This window comes from Mytilus californianus, unplaced genomic scaffold (genome assembly GCF_021869535.1).
Source record: "Mytilus californianus isolate M0D057914Y unplaced genomic scaffold, xbMytCali1.0.p SCAF_69, whole genome shotgun sequence".
NCBI classification, from domain to species: domain Eukaryota; kingdom Metazoa; phylum Mollusca; class Bivalvia; order Mytilida; family Mytilidae; genus Mytilus; species Mytilus californianus.
In genome coordinates this window covers 823252-850012 of record NW_026262722.1, presented here as the reverse complement: position 1 = coordinate 850012, position 26761 = coordinate 823252, and the positions used below count along the sequence as shown (strand labels likewise).

Below are 26761 nucleotides of genomic sequence, written 5' to 3'. Positions count from 1 at the left end.
TCTATGTAAAGTATTTTAATTCTAATAATCAAATTCTCTTATACAAATGAGTGACAGCTAAAATCAAACCAATTTTGCATTAAGACGTGTAGAGAGATTGTATATTTCTATATCATCTCCTCTTTTGAAATTAGCTTTTAAAGGTTACAAGTTTCTTTAAAGTTTAGCATGATATTTACAAATGCATGTGGCATGCAGTTTAAACTTAAAAAAAAATAAACACATGTTTACATAATGGAATTTAAAAGTAATGTTACAATTGGTCAAAATCGTGTATAAAATGTTAAAAACTGTACACAGGATAATTTCACTCACATGAATTTCATGTGAATCCGAATTTCACCTCAAACGAGCTTATACGTGAAAATCACGTGAAATCAGTTCATGTGAGTTTCACGTAAATCTCATGTGAAACTCATGTGCATTCCACGTGAAAACCATATGAATTTTTTTCACGTGAAAATCAGGTGAATTTTAAAAATAAAATTATTCAAATAATATTCTAATTTTCAAATTTAATTAAAATCATGAAAAATACATTTTTTTTGTAAAGTTAACGTGTAATCCACGTGAAAAAATATGAAAATTTTCATGTGAGTTTCATGTATAAGCTCGTTTGAGGTGAATCTGACGTGAAATCTTTGAGGTGAATTTCGCGTGAGATTAATGTGAAATTCAGGTGAGCAAAATTTGCCTGTGTGCAGTAAATAAAGGATGGATTTTTAACCCACTAAATATTCGTAGGGGAATTCTTCAACGATGTCATTTAAGCGCCATTAATTAATTGTTTTAACAGTTGAAATTTTACATATTAAAATTTTAGCCTGTAAAACGAGAACAGATAATAACCTCGAAGTGATAAAAATTAAAATAGATAAAAAAAAACCATAGTCTAATCATATAAACATTAGAGGAATTGAAACAAAAGGCTGTCAGAGAGACAGCAAACCGGATTTTCCTGCAGAGGTCGAACCCTGAACAGTTGAGCAAGTATGGACACTACATTTAAACTTAAAACAGCTCTGAATTTGGATTGTGATTGAATATTTGACACATCATATGTTTGTGACTCAAAATGAATGTAGTGAAAGAACTGATATATTTGAAATTGGACATTTAAATACCTATTATGGTCCAATATCCAAAATCTAAGTACATATTAGAACCAGCATATCAAAGAACCCCAAGGATTCAATTTTTGATGAAATCAGACAAAAGTTTAATCTAGGACCCTTTGGACCTCAATGTGGACCAATTTGATAAAGGAGCCCACAATCTAAAATCTCTCAATACATGGTTAGATTCAGCATTTCAAAGAACCCCATAAATTCAATTTTTGTTGAATCAAACAAAGTTTAATTTTGGACCCTGATTTGGACCAACTTAAAAACTGGGCTTAAAAATCTAATATTTAAATAGAGTTCAGATTCAGCATTTGAAAGAACCCTATATATATATTTAATTTATGTTGAAATGAAACACAGGTTAATTTTATCCATAATATTTTCTGTACAAATGGAAATAACTCAAACTGGATAAATAGTTCTCTAAAAATTATGATGCATTTTTTCAAATTATAATCAATTATATAATATATATATGGTTTAGGGTGGGGATGTTAACCGTTTACAAGTTTTTAAAAACAAGGTGGTAGTGTTTAGCCCCGTGGACTTCCCCTATATTTCATTTGATTTGATAAATTGTCCCATACAAGAATATATATGGTTTCTGGGTGGGAATCTTGACCGTTTACAAGTTATCAAAAAAAAGGGGGGTAGGGGTTACCCCAATGGACTTCCCCTATATTTCATTTGATTAGTTTTATTGTCCCATACAAGAATATATATGGTTTAGGGGTGGGGATCTCGACCGTTTACAAGTTTTTAAACAGAAAGATGGTGGGGACGACCCCAGGGGACTTAACTTTTATTTCATTTGATTTGTTTTATTGTAACATACAAGAATATATATAGTTTCAGGGTGGGGATCTTGAATGTTTAGATTCAGCATTTGAAAGAACCCTATATATATATTTTTAACTTATGTTGAAATGAAACACAGGTTAATTTTATCCATAATATTTTCTGTACAAATGGAAATAACTCAAACTGGATAAATAGTTCTCTAAAAATTATGATGCATTTTTTCAAATTATAATCAATTATATAATAACAACAACCAGTGATGACTAAGTTCTCTAAATTAGATATGATTTAACACTCAAACATTGTTAGAATCAGCATATCAAAGAACCAAAGAATTCAATATTTGATGAAATTAAACAAAAGTTTAATTTAGGACCCTTTGGACCTCAATGTGGTATTATCTTATTAATAATGAAAAGCTCAACCGTTTACAAGTTCTTAAACAGGTGGGGGGGTGGGGTGACCCAAGGGGATTCACCTCATATTTCATTTGATTTGTTTTATTGTCCCATACAAGAATATATATGGTTTCGGGGTGGGGATCTTGACCATTTACAAGTTTTGAAAAAGAAGGGGTGTGGGGGTTACCCCAGGGGACTTTCCTCAATTTCATTTGATTTGTTGTATTGTCCCATACAGGAATATATATGAATTAGGGGTGGGGATCTCGACCGTTTACAAGTTCTCAAACTGGAGGGGGTGGGGTGACCCCAGGGGACTCGCCTTTTATTTCATTTGATTTGTTTTATTGTCCCATACAAGAATATATATGGTTTTGGGGTGAGAACTTGACTGTTTACAAGTTTTCAAAAAAAAGGGGGGTGGGGGTGACCCCCTGGACTTCCCCTATTTTCCATTTGATTTGTTTTATTGTCCTATACAAGAATATATATGGTTTTGGGGTAAGAATCTCGACCGTTTACAAGTTCTCAAACAGGAGGGGGGTGGGGTGACCCAAGGGGACTCGACTTATATTTCATTTTATTTGTTTTATTGTCCCATACAAGAAAATATATGTTTTCGGGGTGGGGATCTTGACCGTTAACAAGTTTTCCAAAAAATAGGGGGTGGGGGTTTCCCCAGGGGACTTCCCCTCAATTTCATTTGATTTGTTTTATTGTAACATTCAAGAATATATATGGTTTAGGGTTGGGGATCTTAACCGTTTACAAGTTTTCTAAAAGAAGGGGGTAGTGTTTACCCCCGTGGACTTCCCCAATATTTCACTTGATTTGATATATTGTCCCATACAAGAATATATATGGTTTCTGGGTGGGAATCTTGACCGTTTACAAGTTATCAAAAAAAAGGGGGTAGGGGTTTTCCCCAATGGACTTCCCCTATATTTCATTTGATTAGTTTTATTGTCCCATACAAGAATATATATGGTTTAGGGGTGGGGATCTCGACCGTTTACAAGTTCTTAAACAGAAAGAAGGTGGGGATGACCCCAGGGGACTTGACTTTTATTTCATTTGATTTGTTTTATTGTCACATACAAGAATATATATATGGTTTCAGGGTGGGGATCTTGAATGTTTACAAGTTTTCAAAAAAAAGGGGGTGGGGGTTACCCCAGGGGACTTCCCCTAAATTTCAATTGATTTGTTTTATTGTCAAATACAAGAATAAATATGGTTTAGGGGTGGGGATCTCAACCGTTTACAATTTCTCAAACAGAAGGGGATGGGGGGTTACCACAATGGACTTCCCCTATATTTCATTTGATTTCTTTTATTGTCCCATACAAAAATATATATTGTTTAGGGGTGGGGATCTCGACCGTTTACAAGTTTTCAAACAGACATGCTGGGGATGACCCCAGGGGACTCACCTTTTATTTCATTTTATTTGTAACATACAATTACATATGGTTTCAGGGTGGAGAGCTTGCACATTTACAAGTTTTCAAAAAAAGGAGGGTAGCCGTTAACCCGAGGACTATCCCAATATTTCATTTGATTTGTTTTATTGTCCCATACAAGAATATATATGGTTTAGGAGTAGGGATCTCAACCGTTTACAAGATAAAAGCACATTATCAAATTGAAGGGGGGAAGGGGTAAGAATATATATGATTAACGGACACTTAATTATCTACAAAATGTCTAATAATGAACAGTAAATTCCATACTTCATTTATACAGTAATACTAGTAAGTTTCAAACTGTATATATACAGTCCTACAGATCTTATCAGAAAACAGAAAATTTTCAAATAAATCTGTCACTCCAATGATTATCATATGCTAAATTATTTCCAAGATCTAATTAATAATGAAAATAAATCATTATCATATGCTGAATATTTATAATATCTGATTGAACAGAACTATGGTTGTTTAACATAGTACTCTAACATAATTAATAATGTAATCATCTTCAAAATGTCTAATGATATAGCTTATAACCATTACCACTTAGGAAATAGATAATTTTCAAATAAATCTGTCACTCCAATTTTTATTCTGAAATAAGACAAACCATAAAATGATAACAACAGTAAAATATTTTAAAATTCTACTTTTGGATATTAAAAATGGCGATAACTCACAAAGAAGATATACTAAAATCTTGAAAATTAATAGAGACCTTCATTAAGTCCCAGGAAACAACATTTTTAAATTTGAAAAAAAATTGTTAAAGCGTTTTCATGTTATTGTGCGGACACTGTTTTGCAGCCGCCAAACCGCCCAGCCGCCCGCCGTATATCACCATTTTAATAACCGATATTCCCTACGAAAATCCGGTTAAAAATTAGGAATGTGCAAATGGTATATATAAGAAAGGACTACCAATTACATGTAATTACAACAACATGACTGAACATACACTACTGTTAGCTGTGAGAAAATTCTGTCTAAAGCAAGGTTTACTTTAAGAAATACAACAAAATATGATATAACAAAGTTTAACAAATGTTGATAACAAATATCCAATAGGGTTTACAAACTGGTTGAAAAAATTGAATCTAGTAATAGGTCAATCAACTTACATTAAATTGTTTATTTTTAACTGTCTAGAGGACAACACACTTAAAATAATACGATATAAATAATTAATAATAATGCATTATACATCACCTGTTCATCTTTTCACACAAAAAATTAAGAGCATTAATTGTGTTTTGTTCGCAAAATGCGATACACTTATCAACCGTATGTTATTAAATATTCCTTCTTTAGCATGTTTAGAGTTAAGTGTTCTGTGGAATCAGCTAGGTATTCTTTTTGAGTACATTTCCCTTTCATAAGCATAGTGATTTAATAAAAGATGATAATATGGGAGTTCATTTAATGGTAACAAATTTTCTATACTGTTTCAAATAATAAGACAAATCAGGTAGACGTTTCTAACATATTAGTATTTGAACAAAAATAGAAATACAGACACTTTCTGATGGAATCACAGATCCCTATTAGCAATGTACACAAATAATCCACAAAGGCATATCATTTTCTCCTAAACAATATAATGTTGCTCGTATTGATTTAAAGAAAAATGGTTATCAATTAACTAGTCCATTTTTATTGTCACAATAGAAGACGACTAATTTGACTTTAAAAAATACAGAAATCTTGTGTAGTTTCGTGTTGAAGTCGTTTCAGACATTTTTAACTCCCACTGCTTTTTATTTATACCCCAGTAGCCATTGCTTCTGATACGTATTATCTGTACATTTCCTGGTTATAATATAAGATTATTGTACGAATGATAAGGTTGCAACACACTCAGAAAAAGTTGATTTGAGATGGTTTGGGTTGTTTTCTTAACGTCTAGGTCTCAAGTGTACCTGATGAGATTGTTCAATGTCGTGTGATCATTGAAATCATGCGTTTTTGTAACATTCGTTTTTTTAATTTTTAATCTTAACATCATTATATTTTTGCAGGAAAAAACGTGATACATGATAATATAAACAGAAAAAAATCTTCTTATCCACTGATATTTTTACAAAAAGAAGTACCTTTTATCCCCCTATATTTTCTATTTTTCATGACAGTTATGTTTTGCATTGTTTTAACAATTAAACAATTAAAGCATTTGAACCACAATACGAAACTTGTTTTGCTTATTGTGCCTAAATACCTGGTTTCTGTTGAAATACAATTTAAATTGGATTTGCTTGAAAATTTTATTTGTAACCCCTGTAGAAATATCCTTTTAAGAACTAGACAACAAAAGTATTAAGAAATGTTTAGATAATGATGTTATCTGTATATTATTGTGTTTGTTAAGAATGAAATCAATTAACAGCAGCATATTTCATCTATGTGTGTCACAGTTTGGAAAAAAAATATAGTTTCATATTCATTACTTTTCCATATAACCGATATAATATACAAACACCTACACATTTAGGAAAAAGATGAACTTTACCTTTCCTAGGTTATGTGTTTTTTTACCTAATGATTCGAACTACATATTAAATTGAACATGAATGCCGTTTTTGTGGATCTCTGTGTACGTATATTGTTCACAGCGAAAATGATTATGAACTGAAAGTGTCCATTTTTGTAAAATGCAAATCATTATATTGCATACTGCAAGTTTGTGATAAAATTCATAGGTATCTGTATCTGTATTTTACATTCATAAAATAAACCTTTCAAATGGGATTAAAATGTTACTGTTAATTTAGGATTGCATTTTTATGATTAAAACACTAATATTTAAAATAAAATACATCTCTAAATATGTGAAAATTCAATTGGATAGTTAATATTTACAAATCAAGAGAGAACTGTAGATGAACAATGCATTCGTTGAATAACTATTAATGTCACTTAGCTTCATTTTTCTATTTAAAAAAAATAAAATATTAAAACTTTATAATTACAGACAATTTACAAAACAAAAACATGTGATCCAAGCTTACAAATTCACATGCACTTTGCTGTCATGTGTATACTTATTTCATGCAATTCATGTTTTCGCGTTTGGGAACCCTAAACATATTTGAAATCAAAATACAAAGTCAGCGTTGTAACGTTATATATATATATCCATAAGATAAAAGTTTTTGTAAAAGTTAAACTGAAATCAAGAGAGTACTTAAAGTTTATCTATACCCGTTTTGTACAAAATCGAGATTCTAATGAAATGAGATAAGTAGGATTTTATTTTCATTGAAATGTGGCAATTGTCTTTAGAGAATTGGATGATCCGAAGTACGGACAGATAAACGACGAATTGAGCAAACACATAACCAGTAGACACTAAGTTTTGTAAGCGAGGATTAAAAGGTTAACGTTACCAACATTTATAACATTGTTTAATAATTTATAGTGTTATTTTGTTATCTAGCAGATTAACCATTAATTTAATACAGTTCGTATTCCGTTTACATGTTAGACTGTATATTTACTAGTTTCAGGATAGAAGTAGAACTTGGCGGTAAGAGACGTCTCCTGTGTCGGAACAGTTTTAGCTCTCTGTCCACCGTCCAGTAATATATTCTGTTTGCTTACTTGACTGTTTACCTCTGTTAAAATATCTAGTAAATGGTGACTGTAAAAAAAGTCAAAATGACAATAAAAATTCGGAGCATTACTGATTTGAATTTATAAAAGAAACAACAGTCAGTAAAGCTAATACTCGTATTTTGATTGATGCAAAGACATTATTGTGCGTACTAGTATTTGACATACTTGATAGACGGGAATTCTGCCAAACGGTCTTTACAATTCAGAAAAAGTTACCAATTTTATTCAAGAATTAAACAGGTTTCTTGGTAGAATTTAAGTCAAGGACACATTTACCTAACGGCATATTAACCAAATGATATCTGGAGGGCAATACATCATGTGCATAGTAAACAATATATATGTAAAGTACTATGTCATCCATACTCCCAAAATGTTGTGAATAGATTAAACAGCAACAATCAAAGATCAAAAGTCAACTTTTTCTGAAAACAAAAACATGTCTAAATAACATAAGACATCTACTAAATAATTTATTTATTTTGTCCAAGGACATGAGTACGAGGTTTGGTGCAACTTCATTTAAAAATTCAATCCTCAATATTTTTTTTTTCAATTTCAGAGCTTTAAGCGAGGTATGCCATTCTTAAAGAGTTCTCTCTAGAGGCACATTTAAAACGTTGTCATGATCGGTACGATAACATTTCAAATGTTTTCCTTAGAAATAAAATTTATAGTGAAGACAGTAACTAACACGTTTCAGAAAAAATAACGTTTTGTATTTTTGTAAATGAGATCGACACCACACTGATAAATTTCAAACATTAATATGTCAGTAAATATGGATACTAAATAGCATATACCTTTTACACTTTTCCTGGATTTGACGACACAAAGACTGTATATAAAACGACCCACTGCTAGGATCGCGGTAGGAGATGTATCCAGGTGCCGTAGAAAATCCCAAAAAGAAGTCACTTGCATTAGGAATAACTACGTCATCAAGTGTTTCATCCTGATCTGGAGACACTAGTACAACATCACTTCTAACTCCACGATGACGCCTTGGACTGGTCCTTCCTGTAGAAATTTAAGCTTAAATGTTACATGTCAAAATTGTTTTGAAAGCATCTTACGTCTCTTTTTCCATGGGCACTTCCATTGTTTCTTAAATAGTATTGGATTTTTAGATTTTCAATCATCTCCAACTCCGTATTTGATTTAGCATAATAACTGTGTTTGTTTTATCGATCGCCGATGACGAGTATTTGGTAACCTTTTTATCTTTGATAAGTTGTTTAAAAAGCAAAACATGTATAACTTTTATAGCATAAAAACAAACACAAAAGCCTTAACAGCGAATATATAAAACCATAGGCATAGAATCTGAATAACATTCAAACATTTCTACAGGAATATCATAAATATAGAAAAAACAAATGTACTAAATGCAAATACAAAATAATGTCCTTAGATACTTGTTATTTTTTGGGAAATTTTTATGAGATATCCTCGATGATCTAACAGAGAGGCGAAAGATACCAAAGGGACATTCAAACTCATAAGTCGAAAATAAACTGACAACGCCATGGTTAATAAACTTCTTCGCTGAGCGCAGCTGGATACGCCCGCAGAGGTCCAACCCTGAAAAGTTGGGGCAAAAATGGACACAATATTCAAGCTTGATACAGGTCTGAATTTGGATTATAATAAATATTTGACATATCATAGGTTTCTGAATAAATGTAGTCAAAGAACTTGAAAATGGTTATATGAATTGAATTTATATTCAATTAAAGATTTCTTGCTGTTGTGCAATACACTGTGCTGTTGCGCAATACTTAGTAAATCTGTTGTCAGACTATAAACAAGTAAAGTTCAATTTCTTCTCAATGTCATATTTGAAATTTATGAAAATCAATAGGGAGATTACATCAATAGCTATAAAAAATTCACCAAAGTTTCATGCGAACTGCGTAAAGCATTTTTGAGTTATTGTCCAAAAACTGAAAAATCCCCCCTTTTTTATGAATAAAACCCCATAACTCAGATATGTAAAATCTAAAATTTATAAAATTCTAAATGGGAGCTTACATCAACAAATATAAACAATTCACCGAAGTTTCATGAGAACTGCTGAAAGCATTTTTTAGTTATTTTTCGAAAACTTGAAAATCCCCCTTTTTTAAGAATAAAACTCTGTAACTCATAAACGTTAAATCTAAAATTTATAAAAATCGAAAGGGAGCTCATGTCAATAGATATAAACAATTCACCAAAATTTCTTGCAAGTTGGTGAAAGCATTCTTGAGTTATTGTCGATAACTGGAAAATCCCCCCTTTTTTAATGAATAAAACCCCAAAACTCAGAAACGGTAAATCTGAAATTTGTAAAAAACGAAAGGGAGCTCACGTCAATAGATATAAACAATTCTCCAAAGTTTCATGCATATTATCTAAAGCGTTTTTGAGTTAATGTCCGACATGTTGACGACGGACGGACAGACGGACGGACGGACAGACGGACGGACGGACAGACGGACGGACGGACAGACGGACAACGGTATGCCATAATACGTCCCGTAAACGGGCGTATGAAAAAGAAAAAGACAAACAGACAAACAATAGTACACAAAACACAACATAGAAAACTAAAGACTGAGCAACACGAACCCCACCAAAAGCTGGGGGTGATCTCGTGTGCTCCGGAAGGATAAGCAGATCCTGTTCAACATGTGGTACCCGTCGTTTTGCTCATGTTAGTACAAACCCGGTAATAAGTCTTATTCAGTAGGTCACTTTCGGGAAATGGGGACGGGATTGTAGTAACGACATTAGGAACATATCCGCTATCATCTGTGAAACGAATATTCCGTAACGGTCAACTGTTACGCTATAAAAAAGATCGATAAAAATGGTTTTACTAATGGTCTTTTGGCTACAAGGAATGCATACACTTACCCGTTATTTGTCTGCTTAAAGATTAAAAAATCAGGAATATATATCAAACTATTGGTTCTCAAATACTTCTAATTGCCATTAAAAGTATATAACAACGCGTATCATATTCTTCCAGTTTCATGAACCGAACTTTTCCAGAGGTGGTAGCAATGGGAAAAACATGGCCGAATTTCTACTTGATAAATTACTAATTAAAAAAATACTCACTTGGCATAAGCTGTTCTTTTTCTCCCTGGCATGCTTGTATGAAAAATAGTTTTGGTTTTCCGGCTAAGCTTTTGCATGCGGAAGCAGTGAATTCGTCGGTTAATTTCCTTAATTGAACTGGCACACCGTCTACACCGTATATCATGCGTGGTCCTCCATGAGACAAAATGAAAAACACAAAAGAAGTATCCACCCCGTGATCTTCTGCCTTTAATCGGTGTACAAAATCAATGATTTCTCTTGATCGAAGATTGGTTTTTACTATAATCTTGTACCGAAGGTTTTCAAACAATCTTGTTATAAAGGCTGAAATTGCAAAATATTTTTAAAAGATGAAAGATGTTAAAAGTGGACATCAAATCAATTAATGTTTAAGTATTTCAAAGACCAAAGTGTTCAGTATGCAATTAGAGCCTTGGCTTCATTATCTGTATCTGATTTCTCTACTTATGTCTAAAGATTTTATTTTCTATTTGTATTTATTAAAGTTGAAATATTTATTTTTTAAAACTCTCATACAGAGATAAAATTTCAAAGGGGATGTCGAACAATACATGTCGTTATAACGTCATAAAAGATCACTCTAATATTTGTTATCTTAAAGTTGGAAGATAACAATCGATTTTCACAAAGTTTGCGGATTAAATAGTATCGAATGAAACAAAAAAAAATTAGTTTAACTATGATTTCAAATTGATTTTACCGATAATTGTAACCCACCATAATGTTATATTAACAAAAATCGACGTTGGACACGACGCGTAAATAAGAAAGCAATCCGACGGTGAGAGAAAATAAATTACACCAAAAGGTAGACTCAAAACAATGATAAATTGTATCAGACAGAACAAAGCGGGGCGGAAAGTTCTTAACCTGCTAAAAAATGTTTCTGTCTTTTCTAAATAACTGATTTTGTTTTAGCTTTACTTCAGGGATTCGTATCATTAATTGGAAATTGTATCAAAATAAAAACCAGACGTTACTTACCGACATCTGCTTGTGAGCCTATTCTATCATGAAACTTTTCTGAGTCTTCAAATTTTTCGTTGTTCAATATAATGCAGAAACCTGAAAACGATAATTTAATACAGTACTACAGTATCTGTTTCTGATTGAGATAAGATATTAATGCTATACATTCTCGACAATTAACTCAATGAATAATATGAAATTAAATAGTAAGATTTAAAATGATTCATTCAATTGATCAAAATATGAAAAGAATAAAAAAATCCAATGTATTGTTTTTATATTAGCTATCAACACAAAAAGAAACTTTCATGATTATATGATAGAAAATAAAACATTTTTCCAACCTGGACTCTCTGTATTTACCGGATATATCCCGACTGGTTTGAAACCTACAAGTTTAAAATCAATATCTAAATGCTAATACTAGTAGTCTTTTTGCCAATTCCCGTAATCGATCCTGTAATTAGAGATCCATTTTTAGTTGTCGACCTTGAAAGGGACATACATTTTCATTGACAATGTAGGGATAGCACAAACAGCAAATTTATCCGTGTAATTTATGTAACCTTTACAAAGCTTATAATTACATTTTATTTTTGTTAAAATAAAAACGTTTGTTACTAGCAGTTATCTTTCACTAAATATTAGATAAAACACTGATTTAAAACTTTCAACCTGCCATCCTTTGCGTGAGCAGAAGCAACTATTGTCCGGTATAGAACCAGTCTACGATTGACAAAGGAAACAATTTGTGTTATAAGTGTGTACTAACAGAATCATATCGATGATTGGCAAATGGATTATAACAACAAGTAAATAAATAGCGATAATTGTGAGGAAAATCATGATAATCAATGTGAAGTTAAATGATTCCGTAGAGGGACATTGTAATCAATATCTTAAAATGAACTTAACTTTTCGTATTAGGTTGTTCGGTTCATTGACGTGTTGTGTTGCTTTTTTCATTCTTTAACATTTGGAAAAATACATTTCCCTTTTAACGGTGTTAAAATGGTGGGATGGGCAAAGGGAAAATGGTGATCTGTAGATATTATCACTATGTTGGTTAACAAAAAAAGAAAAAAACTTCAACAAATTTGTTTTCATATCTTTTTTTTTTACCTACATGAGGATGTCTTGTGTACTTAAAATGGACACTGTTCAACTTTGGAATGCTTACAAGTCGGTGATTCGTGTGGACTGTGGTGTCTCTCGGTATTGAAAAATGTTGTGCCTATTGTTACCACTGACACAATCATAGTCTCGTTTTCCAAAAAAGTAATCGCGCTATATTGAACTTGCTTACTTATAAGCACCCATATTCAACCATTGACATGTTTTGTGCCCAAGATTTCTCTTGTATGATAAATTTGTACTGAATTAAACTGAGTTAACAGTGACCTCTATTTAAAGTGTCATTTAAAGAACCTGTGTGAGCACGCTCACATACCCCACGGCCCAACATTGTCACTGGGCAAACAAAATTTCAACAGATTTCTAAGTTCAAAGGCTCACAACTCCTACAAAAGTCAACCCATAAAAATTTCTTGTGGATATGCACATCTTGATCTTATGTCCTTATTATCTATAAAGTTTCATGAATTTTTTGTATACGGTTTCAGAGGAGTTGCGATGGCAAGAAAGAGGGACGAAAAATACCAGAGGGATAGTCAAACTCATAGATCGAAAACAAACTGACAACGCCACGGCAAAAAATAAAAAGACAAACAGACAAATAATAGTATAGATGACACAACATAGAAAACTAAAGACTAAGCAACACGAACCCCACCAAAAACTGGGGGTGATCCCAGGTGCTCCGGAAGGGTAAGCAGATCCTGCTCCACATGTGGCACCCATCGTGTTGCTTATGTTATTACAAATCCGGTAAATAGTCTAATTCGGTAGGTCCCATTGGTGAAAGGAACATATCCGACATCATCTGTGAAACGGTTATTCCATGATGGTCAACCAACTCGTGATGGCGTCCGTAAAATTTACGAAGTGATGATTTCAACTTCATCATTTATAACTCTTGGTTTAATAGCTTCTGTGTGAGCAGCATTCCTCTATCAAGGAAATCATGATAGGAAATACAAGCCCGGGAATATCGTATCAATTGGGAGATATATACTAATGCAGTAGTATATTTAGGCCAACATTCAAAGTTCTAAGTGGCTTAACACCAAGAACAAAAATTGAATAATAGTTTCCTGTCGATATGCACATATTATGTCTTAATTAACTACAAAGTTTCATGAAATTCTGTTGTGTGAATTCAGAGAAGTTGCAATGACAAACTGTTACATTAGTATATTTAGACCAAAATTCTAACTTCAAAGAGGCATTACTCCTAGAAAAAATTATATCATAATTTCCTGTCGATTTGCATATCTACATAATTTGTCCTAACTACTAGTATCTACAAAGTTTCATTAAATTCTGTCGTATGGTTTTAAAGGAGTTGCGTTGACAAACTGTTGCAGTAGTATATTTATGCCATGATTATAAGTTCAAAGAGGCATTACTCCTAGAAAAAAAAGTTGAATCATAATTTCCTGACGATATGCACATCTAGATAGTATGTCCTTATTTTACAAATTTTCATGAAATTCTGTTGTGTGGTTTCAGAGGAATAGTTATGCCAAAAACAGGACTGACGGAAGGACGGATAGACAAACTTTGTTCCGTGGGGTATAAAAATATATGTAACGATAAGTGTTCTGTCATTTTTCAATTAATTAACATTAGACTGTGGCTCAAGTAATCGTTAGTATATTGTATGAACGTTACCTCCATTTGTAAGTGTATCTAAATGATGATCAAGATCCTTTCGATTCATTTCTTTGAACAGTTTGGTAAGGAAGGAACTATCTTCAGATGAAATTTCTTTTCTCTGTTCCAAAATGTTGAATAATTCAAATACCCTTGCACTTTCGTCAATTCTTTCTAGTCGACGAATAGACAAATTTTGCAGGAAATCTTTAGATAATCGTATCATCTTATCCACATCATCTGTTGACAATTCTTTTGTTATGTTAAATAAGGCTTTCCTGACCAAAACATTACGACATGTGTTACTATATACAGACATATGAGACGAAATTTAATTTTTTTTTGACATATAGCTCTTCAACGGTTTCGGTACTTATACATCTTCGGATTTCAAATGTTTGGCTTTGAGCGTTCCTGATGAAGGTAAATCCAGAAAAGCGCTTCGGACGCAAGAAATTATTAAACGTGTTGTTTTCAATTTTTTTAATGTGTCTTTATGAATGCGGAAAAATCGAACATGCAAAGACGATTTTTTTTTTGTGTGTAACAATACTCATTTTTATGCGACAAAGTCGATTTCAAATTAGAGGTCTTCTTCAATGTCTTCTGACCACTTCTATATATAACCGAGGTCCGTGTAGATATTTTTAAAAAGGAGGCCATTCATTTTAAAATTGCTGTTGTATTGTTGTCCAATTTTCGTTGACTTAATAGGTCAATTTATGATTGGTTAGTCTAATTCAAATATGTAGAGAATGTATGTACCGACGTTTATATCTTATCAATCTTTTTAAAAGGATAGCAATACCATACATAAGTGTGGTGTATTTATGTTTCACCACTGCATTCTATATGAAAAGTCGTATATCTATTATACTTTCTAAATAAGTCATACCAATGTCGAAAGTTAGGATATTTCTAATTCTTTCTTACCTGAAAGGACTGATAGTTGGAGTGTCATTATTTTCAACTTGGTTTCTCAGTTCTTCTTTGTTTAAACCAAGTTTCCTGATTAGTGTGAATTTTTCCATCAAATAGAGACATTCTCCAACATGCTTGACAAGTTCTTGATCTTTCAAATGTAAAAGTTGATTCAAGATGTCAATTGCATCTCTTTTCTTCTCAAAATCAGGGTTGCCGATTTCATCTTGGACCAAATATCGCACGGAGAGAGCATCACGGCTATCCAGGTCATCGCTTACTTCTAACAGTGCTGTTTTCCAGTAGTCTGTGCCACCACCATCCATCTCCGAATCCTGTTAATACGGTTAACAACGTAGTTTTGTCTACATATTTGCAGTATTTCTATAAAGATTAAAAGTAGAGTTGGATGTAAAAGTTTAAACATCAACATCATTTTCCTCTAAAAATCAATTAAAACATGTTCTCATAAAGATAGGATATTTAAGACTATACAATAGTTTCATCTGTTTTATTTTCTTTCATCAATCGTAAATTTTCATTTTTCGGCTGAATAATGAAATCGGACTCCGGTTTTGTTCAGAAGTCTTTATCAAACAGTCTATACTACCCCGGCTAAAAAGTTTGAACTCGTTGATATGTTATTTGGTTAGTAGGTTGATGAAACATAAAAAGAAGGAAATAGCTAACATGTCTTTAAACATATTTGTTATTAGCGTATACAATAGTAAATTATATGCTATTTAAAGCTGTGGCACGTTCCTATTCCACAATCATTTTAGATGTATTGAGAAAAAATGGTTGTGGATAAGGTTTAATACCCTAGCCGAAAATAGATTTTTAAATCATTTCATATTATATATAAACTGGATACGACCGCAGAGGTCCAACCCTGAACAGTTGGGGCATAAATGGACACTATATTTAAGCTTGATACAGGTCTGAATTTGGATTGTAATTAAATATTTGACACATTATAGGTTTCTGACACAGAATAAATGTAGTCAAAGAACTTAATTGGTTATATGATTTGAATTTATATTCAATTAAAGATTTCTTGCTTTTGTGCAATACACTGTGCTGTTTGCGCAATACTAAGTAAATCTGTTTTAGACTATATACAAAGAATTAGCAATTGTGACCCCCATTTTTTTGGAAAATTGACAATTTCTTAAATCTTGAAGAAAAAAAGTTGCCGCAAGAGTCTTCCGTCTTTATTAAAAATAATTATTTTTGTCTTTTTCAGATTAATCTTAAGACACCAGTCAGAGCAATACATTTCTAAAATTCCTTTGCAAACCTTCTGCAGAAGTTGAAAAAATCACAACATCATCTGCATACATTAAGTAATCTAAATCTTTACATTAAAATTTCACAGAGTCAAAGCATGTTTGTAAATATAATGGGAGATCATTAGTAGAAATTTTAAACAGACTATTTTTACTGGAAAGGAGCTGGTAACTGAATCGATTACTTTTACACATGCTTTACTCTTATTATACATACTATCTATATAATATTATAAAATTTGTTCCTTACATTTATTTGTAACAATTTAAGCTTCATCCCATTATGAATAACACTACCAAATGCCTTATGAAAATCTATAAAACAGGCATAAAGTCTTCCTTCCTTATAATTACAATATTTATCAATAAGACTTTTTACAACAAAGCAGTGGTCATTTGTCCTACCGTTTTTTGTAAAACCAATTTGTATTAAATTGTTATTATTGAGAAAATTATAAATTCTATTATTTAATATGCTATTGAAAACCTTGCCTAAATTGCTGGTTAGAGGTATACCTCTGTAATTACTTGGATAATAAGAGTAATCATTTTTAGAAATAGGAGTAATATAACCCTCAGCCCATGTATCTGGGTGAACACCGTTTAAAAAACATAACTTTAAGAGACCCAATAAACAAGGCAAAAGTTGTGACAAACCAGACTTCAGCATTTCATTTGATTTTAAATCTAATCAGTTTGCCTTACCCAATTTAAGTAAGGATATTGCAGTTGGTATCTCTTTTGGTGTTATCGTATGATCTAATTGATTGAAAATAGAGTTATCTTTCTTTTGGCATATAAAATCATTTATCTTTTTCATACGAGATTCAAAGTTATCAATTGATGAGTGTAAGGATATAAAATGCTGTAGCCATGCGTCTGCATCAATTGAATTGTTCTTATTTTCTCGAATTTCAGATATCAGATCATTAACAAGTTTCCAGTATTGTTTTGGATCATTATCATAAAGTTGGTCTAACTGGTGGACAATAGCATTCTTAAATTGTCTATATTTATATTTCCTTAGTTTATTATAACATTGTCTATAAAGCTTATAATAATGACCCCTTATTACAGGATTTTTTGGAAATTTACTGTAAAGTTTTCCTTGGGATAAAACATTTCCCCTCGTTTTTTTAAGATTCAAATCAAACCATTTTTTATTTTTTTTTATTTTTCTATATTTTAATTTTGAAAGAGACAGTTTTGCAGCCGACAAAATTATGTCATTTGAGTCCTTAACTGCTTCCTCAATATCATTTGATGTGAAACTCTTTATTTATTCTGAAACAGTTTGATTTTTTCTTGAACTTCATTTGAATTTAAAGCCTCTTAAACTTTTTCACTACAATCCTTTTTCCAGATATAATTTGTGGGCAACTCATGAGTCATATTATAAACTTATTAGGACAAATACTTCTGAACTTGGCTAAAATTTCCCAAGAGATTTTACAATGTCAGTCTGATAAAAATGGTATAAAATCAGAAACTTTGAAATACAATATTTGTGAATAAATTGACTCTGAGTCCATTAGATAAATAACTGTGCTTTGACCCAATGGATTAAAACAAGTAAATCTACCAAAAAAATCTCCAAAGCACCTGCCATTGGCAATACTCATCTGATTACTTATACACAGTTCAAGTAATTCTTTCCCTTTGCATCTAATATAACAGCATGGTTATTTCTCCCTCTTATTTTATCATCATTCTTATAAGAAAAAAACAACGGAAGGTATTTGGAACTATCAATTGAAATACAGTCTAAATAAGGCCAACAGTAGTATACCGCTGCTCAATAGTCATAAATCGATTAAGCGAAAACAAATCCGGGTGACAAACCAAAACCGAGAGAAACACATCAATTATAAAAGGAAAACAACGGAATAACAGAAACACTGAACTGCTACAAAATCAATCGCCAACATACATATAAAAACGGACTATTTGATAACAACTGCCATATTCCTGACTTGGTACAGGACAGTTCAAGAAAAAATGGTGGGTTAAAATTAATCAGAGGCAGTTCGTGCATTAAAATCACCAAAGATCATCACCTCATAAAGCAGGTGTGTAAGAAGCGTTCATTTTCTTCATCAACAAGGAATGATCTAACTTCAAACATTTGAAAGATAATGAGCGCTCGGCGTAAAGATAAAATATGTTGACAAGTATGATGAGTACCCATAATAAAAGGAAGATAAAGAATGAGACGTGAACAAAATATTTTCTAATGGATATGTGCAGCAAAAGATGTATTTTTACCGCACACTGGATATATTTGTCATTTTGCCTGCATGCAATATTCGCCAGATCAAATAAAAATTGTGTTAAGGTATCCGTGTTGAAATGATAAACCGAGTAATAACGAGCCAATTAAGAGACAATATTGGTACATTTAAAACTCGTTTATTAAACAACAACTACATTATTACATCCTTTTTGGTTTATAAGCTCTTTATTATTTTTTTTAAATAAGCTTCACATTTCAAATATATTGACATTGAGCATTTCTGAAGAGACATTTATTGTCGAAATGCGTATCTGGTGCAGAAAAATTGGACCATTAATGCAATTTAAATCAATAATATTCGTGTCATTCAGTTAAAAGTAAAACACCGTCTCAATATATTATTTAGAATTTTTTTTTAGATAAATTTATGTATGAACATTTGTATATTTCTAGCCTAGTTTTGTCTCGTCAAATTTAAAAACTAGCAAGAAGAGGACTAAGGAATGTATTTATTGTGTAATGATGTTTGAGTTATGGTGATTTTTTTAACTTGTTCTGTATTTCATTTCAAAATACAATTCTATTGCTTCGTTCAGAAATTAAAAGTAGTTTTCCCTACCTGATTCGAATTCAACGTCAAACTTTGTGTGCGTTTATTTAAAACCCTTACTAAAAATAGATCTTACGAGTGTATATATGCAAGTAAAGGATAACAAGTTGAGCTGCAAATTTTAACTTATATTGAATCAAAACCATAATACAACTTTTCAATATTTTCAAATTATTTTTTTTAAATAATTGAATACGACAATACATACAATTTGTATCATACATTATTATTGTTAATAGAATAAGTAAACGACTCTAAATATAAATATATAGAATGTTTAGGGTTTTTCCGTTTTCGTTCTATTTATACATAATCGCAACAATATCAATAAAGTACAACAACGAAATGTATTAATAGATTGTGTTGATGACGCATTAAATTCAAATGAAGGAATTGCCTTGTTTATATTTTCAAAGTACACTTGTTTTACATTTAGAGCTTCATGTGTATACCATATATAACTACAAAATGAATAGGTATATTAAAAAAAAAGAACAGTGGAATGGACAGAACTGTGGGATGTCAGCAATACGAAGAAGAATAGTTATAATATTCGTGGCGCATAAACAATGGGACACCTCCCAGAATTTTTGTTTAATTAAACTTATAAAAATATATATCACATTAGCATAAACATGATAAAGACGAAATATAACACCGTCTAAAATTGCGACTAGCTGTCTCTTAATGATCTCATCTTCACATCGGAGGGTTGGAATTAGTAATAAAGGATCAGTGACTATACATGTCCAGTGTAAATAAATATTAGAATAAGGGTATATGCTTTTTTGCCTTTTGGTATTGAGGTAAATCTATTGTATTGGAACAAGAATGAAAAGTCCGTTACAAGTAATATCTAGACCTTCTGACAAATTATCGAAATTTTAATTAAGTCCTACTCTATGATAAGGCACCATTTTGTCAACATAAGGGGTACCCGGCGACAACACATTTGATATGACTCTGCAAACTATAACAACAATGAAAAAAAATGTTATTGTTAGAAGAATAAGAATGAATAATGTTTATCATTCCAAATACCGGTCCCTAATGGGTAACATATAAAATTCATTTTAACCATCTTAACAGGCATATCACTATAATTCGAGGTGCTCGGATTGGTGGCTTATACATGTAAACGTCACACTATCAGCAGCTAATTTTGTAACAATACCATTGCTTGACCCAAGAAAGTAGACTCGATTATAAAAACAATCTAAGTAATTGAAGCATGAAATATAAAATAATAAGTTATGAGACCATTTAATTGGACAAACAATGGTGCAATCTTATACATATTTTGTCACATACAAATCCGTAAAATACTTCATAAAAACTGTATAAAACTGTAGAACTAAAACTGATAATAATTTAAGTCAATGAAACGTGATATATAAATTTAAAAAGCGGTTGGTGAGAGAACTGTTGATACATTTAATAAAAAAACTGTACGGAACGTTTCGTGATTGCAAAAGTTACAATATATAGTTGGAATGAATTCTTAAATTCAATATAAGTCAATAAATGTTGAAAATTGATTATACAATGGTTCTGTTGCTTGACGTCATTACTGTAGTGAAACACTGCAAAACTACAATGTATGGTTATTCTATTTTACTTACTATTACATCTTCGGATGAAAATGTACTACAACAAAATATCATAACGTGACGGGTGCCACATGTGTAGTACGGGCATTTGAGAATCACCCTAGTTTTGTGTGAGACTCGTGTTGCTCTGTATTTGGTTTTCTATAAAGTTTTTTTGTCGTATATCTTTCTTTTTTTTTTAATCCTACTCTATGATGAGGCCATTATAACATTTTTTTACGATTTACGAGGTTCGAATTTCCCTTTGGAAACTATTGCCATTTTTTTTAACAACGTCTGAATATGATGTTTTAGTCGTTCTAACTACGATTTTGGCTCACATTTTTCTAACGTTTATCCCAAAGAAAATCCAATTAATATATATATATGTTACAGTAAATAGGGGAAATTAGGAATTACATGTAATTACTAAAATTTAGGAATTACATGTAATTCCTGATGCACTTACTTAACAAAGTAATTCCTTAAACTGCCAAGTTATTACCAGTAATACTAATTTTATAATGAATTTTTACACCTATTTACTAACTGTTAAAACAATGTTGTAATATGGTCAGCTGATCAAAAGTTAGGATACTACGGATTAGAAGATCAATGAGTACTATAAAAAAAAAAACTGATCATCCTAAAATATACCTTGATGTTAAACTGTCTTTATAATAAAAATATTTGTTGAACATAGCCGATGAGAAAGAACAAACATTACATACGAGTTGTTCAAATTGTACAATGAAACATGTGATAGTCTTAATGTGAAAGGAGAAGATGAACACTATAATCAGCAGATTGAAAATTTTGTTTTAAAATTAAACAAGAAAAAAGACAAAAAAAGGATTACAATCTTTTAGTAATGGTTTTCATGATATTTCTGTTATATTTCACAAAATTCAACCTATCCAAGCTATTCAATAGTCCTGTTTAAAGGTTGCGTAAGGGGGGCAGGAGTTTAATGGGTGCATGCATCCTTTGCTTTGCCGACATTAAGCCCCTACCATGTCCCTTTCCTGGACCCGTTTGAGTCTTTAAATCCAGACTTGGGACAGGACCATACAATATGTCGTATCCACACCCTTCCCCATTTATCTTTGTGATTAATGATGCAAATAAGTACATGATCACACAAATGACCAATTCCATCTCTGCTCAAATGATGGAATTTTATATGGATCTTTCTCTAAGAATTAATTCACTTTCTCAGCAATCCATTCGTTAGCATTGCAAGATGCAAATACCCAGGTAAAGTAAATCGTTAAGGAAGCAGCGCGCTTACAGTTAGGGCAGGGATTCGTGAAGTGTGCATGCAAAGTAGGTTGTGTACGAAAGACATGCAAATTTGTCAAGTCTAACGTTTTGTGTAACTCATTCCATTTTAATTGGTGACACTATAGAAAATAAATTGCTTCGCCGAGCGCAGCTGGATACGACCGCAGAGGTCCAGCCCTGAACAGTTCGGGCAAAAATGGACACAATATTCGTGCTTGATACAGGTCTGAATTTGGATTGAAGTTAAATGTTTGACACATAATAGGTTTCTGACACGGAATACCTGTAGTCAAAGAACTTAGAATTTGTTATATGATTACCCCTTTTTTTGTTTGCTTTTGTGCAATACACTATGCAGTTCCAAATTGACCCCCCCCCCCCAAAAAAAAAAATCTGTAATGAGAAAAACAAATTGTCCCCCCAATTTCTTTTGTACCCCTCCAAATTTCTTTTGTACCCCCCCCCCCCATTTTTTTCACCTCCCCTCCCCCTCCCCTTTTTCCCAAAAAAAATCTTTCCCTCAAGATATGGTCATTATCTCAATTCAAATTTCCAATGGTGTTTGCAACCATAATTACCAATTTAAATACATCATAAAAGTCTTAAAATAGAAAATGACATACATAATCATGTTTAAAAATAATATATCTTTAATCAGCATTTTTATTAGTAACTTCTCAAAATTAATTGACAGCTAATCACCTCAAGACAATACAAAATTTCTTTATACATAATTTTATAGCAGTGTAAGGGAGGTAATCCAAATTTAACATTGTACTTAAAAATTGACAATTAACAAGGAAACCCTTGTTTTTCCCCTTTTTTTACCCCTAATTCCTAAACGGTTTCAGCCATTACCCCCAAAGTCAATCCTAACCATCCCTTTGTGGTATGGAAACTTGTTGTACAATTTCAGAGAGTTCAATACACTGTTCCAAAATTTGTTGTCTGAAAACTAGAAAAATGCTTATTTGGTCCCCTTTTTGTCCCCTTATTCCGAAACTGTTAGGACCATAACCCCCAAAATTAATCCTACTTCCTGCGAATTAAACATTGTCATTGTATGGATTTTTATTATTGTCTTGCATAGTGTAAATAGGCAATCAATTAAAGGTTAATTGGTGACAATATGCATGCTTGGTTGAGATAATTGGTAAATTAATCAATGTCGTTGCATGGATTTATATCATTGTCTTGCATGTTGCAAATGATTTTCAGTGAGTTTCAAAATTTACAAAATAACCATTTTCCAATTTCAATACACAAACTTTAAATAAAGAACCTTTGATTCCTTAACCCTAAAGTAAGCCCAATAATGCCTACCCTTTACTTTCTTATTTGCTTTCTTGAATTATGTCTAAATTTTTGAAACAAAAATATCAAGTTAGTAAATCACTTTATAAATGACAAAAAAAGATCAGTGATTACCTGTAATTACTGAAACACTCAGTAAATACATGTAATTACTGAAACAATCAGTAAATACATGTAACTACTAAATTGATTAGTAATTACGGGTGTTTACTGAATTGTTTAGTAATTACGTGTAATTCCTTATTTCACCAATTTACTGTAACATATATATTCAATAACTTATAACAACCTAAACAATGACAAAGGTCTAAATATAAATACGAGGGTATACATGTACAAATAACAACCTCAACAATGACATAGGTCTAAATATAAATACGAGGGTATACATGTACAAATAACAACCTCAACAATGACATAGGTCTAAATATAAATACGAGGGTATACATGTAAAAATAACAACCTCAACAATGACATAGGTCTAAATATAAATACGAGGGTATACATTTACAAATAACAACCTCAACAATGACATAGGTCTAAATATAAATACGAGGGTATACATGTACAAATAACAACCTCAACAATGACATAGGTCTAAATATAAATACGAGGGTATACATGTACAAATAACATCCTCAACAATGACATAGGTCTAAATATAAATACGAGGGTATACATGTACAAATAACAACCTCAACAATGACATAGGTCTAAATATAAATACGAGGGTATACATGTACAAATAACAACCTCAACAATGACATAGGTCTAAATATAAATACGAGGGTATACATGTACAAATAACAACCTCAACAATGACATAGGTCTAAAGATAAATAAGAGGGTATACATGTACATATAACAACCTCAACAACGACATAGGTCTAAATATAAAAAAGAGGGTATACATGTACAAATAACAACCTCAACAATGACATAGGTCTAAATATAAATACGAGGGTATACATGTACAAATAACAACCTCATGTACAAAATGAAAATGACACTTTACAATTTCATGCGTCCGAACAGTAACTCTGGTCCCATCCGCATGAGGAACGCCAGACGTGGCCATGCAGGGTATTTATACATCCCTTAAAACCAAAAGACACATGGTACAGATCTGAGAAGACTGTTTCTTCATGTCTTTGATGTCCATTGGTCATTAATGTAGTTTTGTTGCTGTCTAACTGTCATATACCCAACACCTCCTAAATTATTTTTTTTATATCGCACAGAAAATTTTCCTCTTTATATTATCAGCAAAAGTGCATCTCGTTTTAATGATATGTCATTTGACTGATATTTTCTACTTTTAAAAGTTATTCATATAAAAGTATATTATTTGTAACATGAATTTTTCAGTCAATGATAACTAGACATGTCGCTTGTGTTACTTCTAGCAAAGGTCTAAGTCTCATAACTATTCTTCTTATAAATAATATACAGATATCTAGCAAATCTTTCCAACATAAACTTGCGGACCTTCTGTTGTATTCAGTACGAATAACTATGCAGACGTTCGTACAGCGGAAATAACTTTGTAATCCGTAACTCATGCGTCCATAACATGCAAAACTACATTATATATTCATGTTTCACTTATCATTTTTTACATATTAATAGGTTAACAGGGGATACATGAAATGCTAACAGGATTATTTATTTTCCTCGCATAATAACATATATACATGATATATAAAAAAGAATTACTGTTTTCATACCTGAAAACTGGCCACCGTGTTTAACTATTGTTAATTGTTCCTTATGCATAGTCATTTATTTATAGATTTATCATTTACCTGATTTCTATTAAAACACAGTTGTTACCAGGAAATTTGAAAAGAAAGTAAAAGTGTTCACATTTTAATTCTGATAAAAAAATATAAAACGATACATCAAGATATATTATGGAAAACACAAATAATGAAGCAGTGGTCAAAAAAGGAAACAAAGTTGCATAATCATGATAATCACAACAATGCATCTATAGATAGATAGATATGACATATGTTTATTTCTACATTTCATTTAGTTTGTTGTAAACAAAAATCGTAGAATAACATCCAATTGAATGACCACAATTAAACAACATAAACTTGCGGACCTTCTGCTGTATTCAGTACGAATAACTATGCAGACGTTCGTACAGCGGAAATAACTTTGTATTCCGTAACTCACGCGTCCATAACATGCATAACTACATTATATATTCATGTTTCACTTATCATTTTTTACATATTAATAGGTTAACAGGGGATAAATGAATTGCTAACAGGATTATTTATTTTCCTCGCATAATAACATATACATGATATATAAAAAAATAATTACTGTTTTCAAACCTGAAAACTGGCCACCGTGTTAAACTATAAACATGTTTTTATTTAATTCTATTTATAGTGATATTGGATTTCCTCTATTTTGTTTACTTTTTTATCGGTCTTGATGTTTCACTTTATTCATGTTGAAAAATGTTTAAATTGTTCCTTATGCATAGTCATTTATTTATAGATTTATCATTTACCTGCATGATTTCTATTAAAACACAGTTGTTACCAGGAAATTTGAAAAGAAAGTAAAAGTGTTCACATTTTAATTCTGATAAAAAAATATAAAACGATACATCAAGATATATTATGGAAAACACAAATAATGAAGCAGTGGTCAAAAAAGGAAACAAAGTAACATAATCATGATAATCACAACAATGCATCTATAGATAGATGGATATGACATATGTTTATTTTTACATTTCATTTAGTTTGTTGTAAACAAAAATCGTAGAATAACATCCAATTGAATGACCACAATTAAACAACAGTCCACCAACAATCATTTACACAAAAACTTACATAAGTTATAGGTTAATGATTTTTGTCTTTATTTGCATTGAAACATGGGGGAGCATCAATTCCATTATCTTTAAATTTGTCATTTTCAAAAAATCATACATTAAAACTGAGGTGCTACATGCAAACGTTTGATTCAGATATTTCTCATGTCAAAACACATGCAGAGACATGATAGAAATACTGAAATACTATTCCGGAGATATTTGCCAACTACTAATCTTTCGCCTTTTTATTAAGAAGCATATAATTATAGTAAGGTGTTCAAATATGCTTTGAAAATCTAAAGAATTATTCATTTACCCCGCATAATGACATATTCAAAATCCATATTTCTTATCCAATTTCTTAACCCGTCTAATCACCTCACACAAAAAGCAGCCATTGCATGAACTACAAAT

At 31.5% G+C, this 26761-nt stretch overlaps 1 protein-coding gene across 4 annotated transcripts; it reads right to left on the bottom strand.

The window, feature by feature from the left end:
• Positions 1 to 26761, bottom strand: LOC127707393 (caspase-3-like). 4 transcript variants are annotated; one of them, XM_052211872.1, is made up of 9 exons: positions 26664 to 26761; positions 15199 to 15570; positions 14284 to 14543; positions 11835 to 11879; positions 11506 to 11586; positions 10519 to 10824; positions 8214 to 8430; positions 7293 to 7435; positions 1 to 4392 (listed from the first exon to the last, which is right to left on the bottom strand). In XM_052211872.1, the coding sequence occupies exons 2-9, from the start codon at positions 15510 to 15512 to the stop codon at positions 4388 to 4390; spliced, it is 1371 nt and encodes a 456-aa protein (XP_052067832.1). In that variant the 5' UTR covers positions 15513 to 15570; positions 26664 to 26761; the 3' UTR covers positions 1 to 4387. The 4 variants fall into 4 exon arrangements, with proteins under 4 accessions (XP_052067832.1, XP_052067829.1, XP_052067831.1 ...); XM_052211869.1 differs by having other exon boundaries at positions 1 to 7435; XM_052211871.1 differs by lacking the exon at positions 26664 to 26761 and adding an exon at positions 25233 to 25277 and having other exon boundaries at positions 1 to 7435.

Excerpts from the sequence above, each read along its gene's own strand:
- LOC127707393 (XM_052211869.1), bottom strand. The coding sequence starts at position 15,512 with ATGGATGGTGGTGGCACAGACTACTGGAAAACAGCACTGTTAGAAGTA. Across the intron at positions 11,587-11,834 it reads GGTAAATACAGAGAGTCCAG|GTTTCTGCATTATATTGAAC; the intron begins GTTGGAAAAATG and ends TATCGTTTTCAG. Across the intron at positions 8,431-10,518 it reads AAAAGAACAGCTTATGCCAA|GAAGGACCAGTCCAAGGCGT; the intron begins GTGAGTATTTTT and ends AAATTTCTACAG.